At 43.7% G+C, this 10,401-nt stretch overlaps 1 protein-coding gene across 1 annotated transcript; it reads left to right on the top strand.

The window, feature by feature from the left end:
* The first annotated feature begins 772 nt into the window (after positions 1–772).
* On the top strand, positions 773–3,474 carry LOC144123000 (cuticle protein 10.9-like). The gene is made up of 3 exons (XM_077655929.1): positions 773–869; positions 2,088–2,168; positions 3,000–3,474. The coding sequence occupies exons 1-3, from the start codon at positions 852–854 to the stop codon at positions 3,357–3,359; spliced, it is 459 nt and encodes a 152-aa protein (XP_077512055.1). The 5' UTR covers positions 773–851; the 3' UTR covers positions 3,360–3,474.
* Positions 3,475–10,401: the final 6,927 nt, after the last annotated feature.

The following is a 10,401-nucleotide window of genomic DNA, read 5'->3' as shown; positions in this document are numbered from 1 at the left end:
GTCAACCACCGAGAAGTCGTGCCCTTGAGTTCTTAAGTGCATGAGAGCACTGTAAAACAGACTTGAACAGAAAGCTAACGGAATTGCACAAGGACTCAAGGCTCAAACTGGAAGAATAATGTTTGAAGCATAATTTTTTTTAATATTGCAAGAGCTAATTATTTTACATGCGAAGTCCTTTCTTGAGAGGCTGTTTTTGTGTTTCGGCAAAGCTAACAAAAATGAAGTAGAAGTTCCGTGCAGAAAAAGTTCCAGTGCTTTCTGCTAAAATGACGATGTACGTAAAGAAAATATCTGATTCCGTGCGCACGCACGCTGCAGGTAAGAAACCGGACCAGTCACGTTTCTTCACAGGCCTCCGGATCTGGTTGGATGGAAGGCAAATATTTCTTCCTGGAATTTCAACCCTTGCCCCCTCTTTCCCTCCCGTTACTGATTACCGCTAACGTTATTCGGTTCTAAAATAACGCTACACAGATTTCACCATACGTACAGCGCGTATTAAGGCCACCTTCATCGTGAAGCTTGTCCGCTATGCTGGTTTTCTGGAGTTGGCTGGCTGAATGAAAGCAGACCGTGTCATCTCACGACAACGCAAGAGGACGCACAAAGGGTGCAAAAGCAAGATGACGCCCAGGAAACAGCCATTCACTCTCAACGGCGCGTCCACCGAAGAAGAGAAAAACGCCGCCTCGCTCTCCCCTCTCATCACTCGCCGCCGCTCTCACTGGTTGTCCCTAGTCAGTCGAGGCGTATATAAGCGCCCAGCGGCTCTGCTGACAGCACTGCCATCGCGAGCCTCGCTGCGCATAGTGTGCTGAGAAGACCAGTGAGTTCGCACAGTAGAAGAAATGGATATAACTATCAAGGTAAGAAACACTTACCCGAGAGCGGTGAGATTTAGGTCTACGGGTCGCCACTGCGAGCTCTTCATGATCTATAATTTTTCTATTGGCTCCAGAGATATTAACCAGCAGGTATCTTAATTTCAAAAACTGACTTCCTATAATATTTCAAACCAGATGTTTTGATGTTTTTTTTTACTTTTTCGCCTGAAAGACGCGCAGCGATATTTGACCCACTTTCTATCACCTATTCTGTCTTGTAACTTTAATACATAGAACTGAGGATTAACGCTAAAGAAAGATTTTATTACTGAGATGGCAATTATCTTCACTGTTGCATCCGATAGTCTAGCCCAAAAAATCTTACGCCAGAATTGGAAAAATTCATAACAGCGAGCGTTGTGCGACAGTGCAACACATTAAAGAAAGAACCCCTCATTTTTATGTACCGGTTTCAGAAATATCTTTTATAGAAAGTGTTAAAACCTATTGAACTACTTTGCCCTTCTTCTGCTGCCCTGTCCGCTGTTGAAAAGTTCCTTTACCTAGGCGTGGAAAAATCAGACCAGTCTACCAGCGCTCATGAAACTGCTTTATTTGGACTTTTTACAATCTACTGTGTTTGTTATTTCGTAAAGATTAGCTGAATGACGCCGTAGCGCACACCTTTACGCGAGGAAAACGCCTGCAGGTTTTGTTGTTCCATATTCGGTGTCTTAACGCGGCTACTGACTGGCCTATGATAAGCCTGAGGATCGAAAAGATGTATGAAAAGCTCTTGAATTAGAAGTTTGTCTTGCAAAAGATGTGAGGCTACTTAAATTTACAGTCGACATCAGCTGCGCAAAGGACAAGTGCTTCAATAATGCAGAATCTTAAAAAAGTGGTACAGCTTGACCTAGTACCCTAATGACGAGTAGGTCATGGTGTGTTCCCACCACTCATCAGTGCAGATGGCTAGCGAAGTACAATATTCCTTTTACGCACATACTCTACAAAGGAAGGATGCGTTACATCTGTTGCATTGTTCCAGCCAGTCGAGGCAGGCTCCACTTTTTTCAGCTTTCTGTGATGCTGAAAGAGTTGCTGTTTCTACCGTGCCTTCGACATACCAAGCCAAAAACAAATATTTTTCGAATTCAAAGCAAACTTTTGAGCCGTTTGGTAGTTCTTTTTTGTTTTGTTTTGTGACTGGTAATTGTGCTTTTTTTGTGATTTTCACGGCTTTTTCTCGTGCACAAGGCCCTCCTTCTGGTCAGCGTCGTCTCCTTCGTCCGTTCTGAAAACCGCTATGGCGGCGGTGGCGCTGCTGGACAGTCGGGCGTGCGTACCTCTTTATTACTTGAGAACAATGGAGAATTTGCAAGCTGTTTATAGGGAACGCTGCAGTTTTTTACAAATATGGTAACGTTTCCTGGCGCATCAAAAGGCAATCACACAAAATCTCATAACCTTTTCCCAAGATTGCTAATCCTGTAATTGCCGGCGACACTGAAAAGAGATTTATTTTTAAATTTACATGCGCCGAGGTGACTTTCTGCTAAGCCACGCGTTGTACTGTGTGAGAAAAGTGCTGGCAACATTCATCTTTGCATACTGTAAACAGAACGAGCAACTAATAAGGGTTATCATCTACTGAGATACAAAGCCAGCGATTGGATTCTTGAATAACTAGACTATACAGAAGTATCTGCAAAAAATCTATGCAAAGAAAAAAGAAGCCGAAGTATTATCGGGCCCATGAAAGACACACATGTTAAGTGCTGGCCCCATCCCCTTGCGGCCACAAGTTCTTTCAGACGCCCCTGAAGCGGTTGACTGCCGTGTGCTTCCTTCAAAATTCTCCCACAGGAATGTTCTCCCAAGCACTTTCCCATCATGTCTCCTACGAGATTGTTCTCCGAAGTAGCTTCCGAACTTCCTACTGTACACCAAAGCCTCATTTTTAAAAGTATCACGCTATTGATCATATAGCACAGCGAAAATTACAGAACGCACCATTAGAACGTGGGGCATACGTAGCACTGTTCAAGCATTCGCTAGCGGCCTGGTAATCGTATTTCGCGTTACTTGCTGTCTAGGCTATATAACGCAACCACGTTTCTTGTACCGGATTTCTTGGCTCCATGTTTTTTTATTTTCTGGTTTCACCAGCCTCCCCAACCGTACAGCTTCGGCTACGACACTACAGACGAGTTTGGAACCCAGCTCTTCCACAAGGAACAGGGTGATGCCAGCAACGCTAAGACAGGCTCCTACGGCTACCGGGACGCAAACGGCCTTTATCGCACCGTGACCTACGTGGCCGACGCGAACGGCTTCCGTGCCACGGTGGACACTAACGAGCCGGGCACCGCCCCTGGCTCCAGTGCTGACGCTGTGTTCAATGCCAAGCCCGTCGCCGCAGGAGCTGGGGCGGCAGGCGGTGCGAAGGTGACCCCGGGACGCTACACGGGAGGCAGGGGAGGGGGCTACGGTGGCGCCGGTGCCGCTGGTGGACCATGGGCGGGCTAAGCGCGCTTGCTGTTAATAAAAAAACACGCTCTGATGCCAATCTGCTATGCTTTTCGCCATTGTGGGGCAGCCATCTGTATAAAAGCGAGAAAGTATGTGCAATAAAAATCTTTGCTGAGGAATTCTACGCATTATTGTGTTAGAGGGGCACCCCAGAATGCCCTTGGAAGATTGAGAAACGCAAACAGAATTATCGAACGGTGAAGGCCGGAGAGACATGGCCGGTCAAGGGTTTGTTCGTCGTTAGTCTTTCGTTCCACACCAACTAGCCCGATCGTCTGTCTGAGCCCATAAATAACCTTTGTATCAGAAATATTCCTTAATCGCCCGCCAAACAAGAAGGGTGCCATGTATGTAGACTCCAAACTTGCCCTTGAGAGAATTTATCCTACTAATATTGTTTCATACAGGTAAGTGCGGCTTGCATTAGAGAGTGAGCAAAGCCAGCAGGGCGAGGTTGAAATCGCACACAGCTATCATTGTCACGTGTTCGAACCAAAAGTGATTGAAAATCTGTCAATCTGCTCCTACGCGGATGCTGTTGAAGTGCAGAAGTCGCATAAAATTCATTATTCGAAGAAAATCGTACCGGAGCTAAATTATATTTTGCAGTCTGTTTCTTTCTGCTAACCTTTTCGCACTTTACTACAAGCGCCCATAACACCGCATTTATACGACATAAAGGGAAGGCAGGCTGCAGTTCTGTCTTTGGAAATTAGCTATGTAATCGAGTTTGTAGCAGTATTTAGGACAGAATGACTCCATGCGTTGTGAACAGTAAGTTGCTCACTTGGACGTTTAAATAATTATTTCCGGTCCAGTAATTTGTTAGATAACTCACGATACGGATGCACGCAAGGAAATTCCGCAGAATTAGCTTTGCTAAACTGCACAGAAAATATACGCCGAAACACGGGAAATAAGCTTCTCACCATGGGTATATTTGTCGACATAACTAAGGCTTTCAATACATTTAATCACTCATTAACATTAGATAAGCTATAGATGTATGGCGCACGTGGGGTGCAGTTAGATTTGATAAAAGCTTTTCAATTGGTAGGCAGCAATATGTGGCAGTGAACAAACTAAGGAATACTAATATTAGTGTCACCAAGGATCAACTTGACGCCCATTCCTATATTTAACATTTGTTAACGACTTATTATTAACCTTGCAAAGGACTACACTATACGCCGATGACACCAACATATTCGTAACTACTGAAGATCAGGACGCTACTGAATACCTACCTCATACAACATTAGTAAAACTATTTTTGTGGTTGCTTTTTAATACGCTAACAACAAATATATCCAAAGTAACTTCATAATTTTCAGTGCGAAAAAACCCGTCTCTCAAAAACAGGAACACGAAAGAACAGCACACGACAAAACAGCATGCGTCAAAACAGAGTACAAAAGAACAGCGCAGCGACGAAACAGGAGTGGGAAAAAACAACACAGCGACAAAAAAGCACAGGGAAAAACATCATGGCGACAAAACAGCATAGGGACAAAAGAGGACGCGTCAAAACAGCACGCCGGACAAAATGGCACAGCGACAAAATAGCACAGCGACAACACAGCACGACGACCGAAGAGCGCATTGAGTACTGTGCAGCGCTGCTGGAGGGGTGAGCTATCACAGTCATAACCGCAAGATGTAAATCACAACACTTGCGGTAGCGACATTTAGAGTTAGCGAGTGCTCGTTTCGCGGTTTCATTAACAGGCCACAGGCCTGGCTCATTGATTTAGGAACAGCGTTGCTTGAACGGTGCATATGACAGAACTAGTGGTTATGTATAGTCCTTGCTTGCTTGAATTTCCCTGCATTCATTCTACAACTCTGCTTCAGTTCACTGCCACCAGTGTTTGGTAGGTAAGGTTAAGTGTTTGTTGTGGTTCCTGAGCAAAAGGGTCAGATTTGACGAAAATTGATGTTTTGAAGAGATTGGCTTCTAAGCGAAAAACTTAGCTTTGATCAAGTGTTGCGAAAATTGATGTTTCGATATTGTTCTCTCTTAAGGTAAAAAAACAGCTGCAATATAAAATTCCACTCAACAAATGCACGCTGGTGCATGAATTTTCAGGTCAGTGTGTTGCCCGTTTCGCAAAGCACAATAACTGCCGGTCAGCCTCAGACAACCACTGTGCAGCGTCCTGGTTAAACACCAAATATGCTGAATATCTCTGGTCGGGCACTTCTGCCCTCGCTAAAAGTAAGCATCACATACTGGATATATTCAGTGCATGAAGGCCCTGTACCACGCTCCAAACAATATTGCTGAGCATTCGATTGCCGACAAAGCCAGTTTTGGAGAATGAGGATTTTTGTACATCCAGAGCCCTAGATCAAGTGTATTTGTCCGAATTCAGCATCATGATTGTCAACCCGCAGAATAGATGCTTACAGAACAACTTTTTCAGCGTTATTCATTCCATTACCCGCCAGAAAAGTGCATATTTGAGATCACGAATATTACCCTACCCTGTACCTTACTTAGTATGTTAAACGAGCAGTCACTAACTTCAAAGGTCGCTGCCGTATGTGTTGTGCTTTACCGTTCGTTTATGACTATGATTGTTCACCCCTCCAGTAGCGCTGCACCGCACTCCGATGTGCCGTTCTGTTGTCGTGCTGTTTTTTTTCCTGCGCTCTTCTTTCGTTCTGCTGTTTTATCGCTGTGCTGTTTTGTCGCTGTGCCATTTTGTCCAGCGTGCTGTTTTGACGCTTGCTGGTTTTTCCCTCTGCTGTTATGTCGCCATGCGGATTTTTTTTCCTGTGCTGTTTTGTCGCTGTGCCGTTTTTCCGTGTGCCGTTTTGTCGATGCGCTGTTTTTTGTGCGCTGTTTTGACGCATGCTCTTTTCTGAATAACATCGCTTTGCAAAAAATTAATGAAAAAAGTTGGTTGGAGTAGTGATGGACAATCAGTTAACGTGGCGCCCACACGTGGAAAAACTCTCTTGAAATGTTTACAGAAATATAATCATATTTTATAGATAACGACATATTTTCGCGATAAAAGCACTGGTGGCGCTTTATAATTCTTTTGTGCATTCCCATCATATCTATGCACTTGCAGTGCATGTCTTAGCGTATCGTTCCATATTACATTCATTACAGTTCGCCCAAGAGAGCGCTTTGCGTTTAATAGTATTTTTGCGCAAACGAGATTCTGTTGGTTTAGCCTATCAGCAACTTTACATCCTAAACGTCGATAGAAGCATCGAGTCTGTTGTTACTGAGCCGCCGCGATGGCTCAGTGGCTATGGCGCTCGGGTGCTGGCCCGAAAAACACGGGTTTCATCCCGGCCGCAGCGGTCGCATTTCGATGGAGGTGAATTGCTGGAGGCCCGTGCACTGTGCGACGTCAGTGCACGTTAAAGAACCCCAGGTGGTTGAAATTTCCGGCGCCCTTCACTACGTCGTCCCTCATAGCCTGTGTGGCTTTGCGACGTTAAACACCCATAAATTTTAAACCTTAAATCAATATTATGTTACCAATTTAATGTTTAAAATACAGACGGATATCGTAATTTGCTCTAAAGTAACGTTTCTGCAACGTAGCATGACTTACTCTAATTCTCCTCTACAGCTGCTCTAGAGGCCCAGTGCATTATAACTATGCTGATACCGTATAAGTTAAGGGCATCACTTTCATCGTTATTTAATATTGGACACTACATTGCACCATTTCGCTACTCGACAAGCTGAATAGATTTCTGTTAGTGAGTGAAATGACAACTTCGTGCGGGTGGTAGAGACAAAAAGCTTGTTTGCCTGGCGAGGTCTATGACAGCTTAACAACGACAACAAACAGCGTACCTAACTACATGAGAGAGCAAGTACAACACTTAATATCAAAACTGGTCAGAGAAAAGAAGAGCAGAACAATTGTTAGCACATATATTCTATACACCATCATTCAGTCACCCTGCCGCTATGTACTGGAGTGTTTAAGTTATGTTTATTGAATATTTGATCAAATATAGCATTCACTAACATTTTACAAAGTATCGCCAGCAGTCCCGAAGTTCGCTTTGGCATAATGAATATAAAAATACATTTACAATGCTTACTTTATGGTTTCAGCAGAAAAGAAAATTTGCTCTGCATTCCTGCCTAATCCCCTTTGAGGGTAAACTGACGTTAAAACTGGAAGCGTAGTGGTTTAACACATCTGTCACCTGGTATTTCAGACCTTGCTTACCAGTTATTTGTTCTAAATGTTTATTTATATGTTTGGGCCTGCGAATGTAATCATGTGCCGAGACAAGCGTATAAATAGTGTGGAGTTCCTTTCTGTATATTTTGCTGAGCTAGTCTCCAGACGTACACCTTATATGCCGGTAAAATGTCAAACTTTAAAAAATGCGGTTGAGTCTCTGGCATTCTAACAGGACCGGAATATTGCACAAAAACACGGAGGACACGTTTTTGTCTTAATGTAGGCTTTCATAATTCCTTTTCGTCGTTGCTCCCCAGAGAATACCACAGAGTAGTTAAAAATAGAAATAGCATTAATAGAGTGACTGCTTCAACCAGAGAGGCAGATGGGAGGCTATTTTTCCCAAACATTCAATAGAGTTCTCTTGTCTAAGATAGGTCTAAGATAGGTCTGTTGTGAACCATACCTTGAGAAGGTTTTCTAGCTTTTGTAGCAATAGCTACATTACGGTAGCATTTCGAGCCTTCAGCGTGGCAGCGCCGTGGCGGTGGCGGCGCCGCTACGTGGTCACGCGGATGGTCATGTGGTGCATAGCAGCTGCTGGCTGTGCGGCGCCGTGGCTGATCACGTGGTTCGTTCCGTGGTTGGTCACGTGACGAAGTTCCACTCGGCCAGCTGTATGTATCGCGTCACTTCAGGTTTAACCACAGCTAAACCACCAACAATTTTTTTTGCCCCCTTTATTTTAGGTGAACTATTTTTTCCCTTTCCCAATTGGTTTTTCTTAACCACTATACACCTCGCTTTTTGCATTCAACTGAAGTTCCTTTTTCTGCAATTACACGAATAATTTCTCTATGTGAAAAGTCGCCGAATGTTCAATTACATGCAATGTCTTCGTTTTAAAAAAAATATGCAAGTGTCGTCTGCAAACAATATCGTTATAGGTGTTATTTTTACTTCGGTAATGCCATTCGCGTAAAAAAAAAATTCCGAGGGCCCTTAAGTTTCCTTAGATGCAGGAATGCGAGGACATGAAACTTTCTAGAGTGTGGGTTTCTTCCACGTTTTATTTTTGTAGCGATAGCATACTATAGCAGCACTTCGAGCCTTCAGCGTGGCACCCCTTGAGCTGCGTGGCCGCCCTTGAGCTCCGTGGCGGCGCCGTGGCTGGTTACGTGGTTGGTCACGTCGTGCGTAGCCGCTGCCGGTGAAACAGAGCAGGGGGGGGGGGGGGGGTGTGGACAAGGGGAGACGGAGAGCGAGAGTGAATCCACGTCTAGGGACGAAGATGAATGAAGAAGGAACGCCCAGCGAAACGGAGGTGCGAAAGACAGACTTTGCAACTCGAGTGAGCGAGTTCCACTTGGCCAGTTGTAGCTATCGCGTCCCTCTAGATTTAACCAGAGCTAAGCCACCGTCATTTTGTTCTGTTATTTTTATTTTTGTTTTGTTGTGGCGTGTTTTCACTTGTATTTTCGTTTATTTCTTTTTATTTTTATATATTTCGTGCTCATTTTATTTTATTTTTAGTTTATTATTCTAATTAATTTTTAACTTTCTTTGTTTTTCATGGTTTCATTTTTATTTTTTAGTTTACATTTGATGACGTCACTTGGTTGGCAGGTGAGGCGGACACTTTCTGCGAACGGGCACTTTCGGCGGACTCATGAGGCAAGTAAGGCTTTCGCCTGAAAAGAAAAACGAGCGTGCATAGTCAATCCTTCCGGGACGCCTAATTTATCTCACTGCTTCACTACTCACTCAATCAGACAGTCACTACTAACGAAGCCAATTTTAAGCGCGCTACAAAAGCGGCGATTTAGAACCTGTCGCACATGCCACGCCATAGTTAGCTCCGTAGTGAGAGCACTCGCACTCATTAATTCCATCACAAAGTTCGCTAAGTAGGGTCCCTTCTGAGGTCTGGTTTCCTCGACTATAAGCAATGCAGCGGATGAGCAAAAAAATCTAAACTTTTACACCTACCCCTCTTAGGCTTACTTCTCCCCACAAGGAGAAGATGGGGCGATAAATTTCACGGGATAGCTTAACGCAGCCCGTTCCTCCCGGTCCCCTTCTGATGAAACGCTGGAGTCTCATCGTACGATGCTCCACGGCGACCAGACTGGCAAAGCTGACAATGCCGATAACATTCTCACCACTGAAAGTTCATACCTGGAAGCATATCTACAAAAGCTTCAGATGAGTCACAAAATGTGCAAATGAACAGACGGAATTGCCCGCTATCATACCAAGGGGGCTCCAAAAAGCTCGGCCTGAAACACACTCGGCTGTGCAAGACAATTTATTAAGATACGAAAAGGAATCAATTTCGAGTTTAAATATGTGCAGTGGTAAAATAATGCTGAGAAAAATAAAGGTTCTCCTTTGTGCTCGCGATTTCCAGCCATCTGGTATCAAGGGAAAAAAAACGGTTATCGCTAGGACGGCTGTACAAAGGGTGAAAATTTGTCAACCACCCTTTTATTTTATTTCCATTGCCTCTATCACTGCGTTTATAGAAATATAGTTTGTATCTACTCTACTGCAATAAATATGACTATATATTCCTAACCATCAACTCTTCCCTCCCCACGGGAAAACAAGCAATTTCATGTGAGTGCGCGTACTTTTGTTTACTCATTAAAAAAAGTTTCTTTCGTTATGACAGAGCAGTGTATTGCAGCTAGAAGACATTTCTTTGTAGTGACATGAATAAAAAGCAAGATATGCATTGCTTAGAAAGAAAACAATTTTATTTGTAAAATTATAGAAAATCGCACAAAAATCTAAGAACTATAAAAAATAGAATAACAGAATAAAAGTATAGAATATCATTTTCATGGGCCATTATGTATGGAACGTGC

The sequence above is a fragment of the Amblyomma americanum genome, chromosome 3 (genome assembly GCF_052857255.1).
Source record: "Amblyomma americanum isolate KBUSLIRL-KWMA chromosome 3, ASM5285725v1, whole genome shotgun sequence".
NCBI classification, from domain to species: Eukaryota; Metazoa; Arthropoda; class Arachnida; order Ixodida; family Ixodidae; genus Amblyomma; species Amblyomma americanum.
This window is presented reverse-complemented; position numbering and strand designations above follow the sequence as displayed.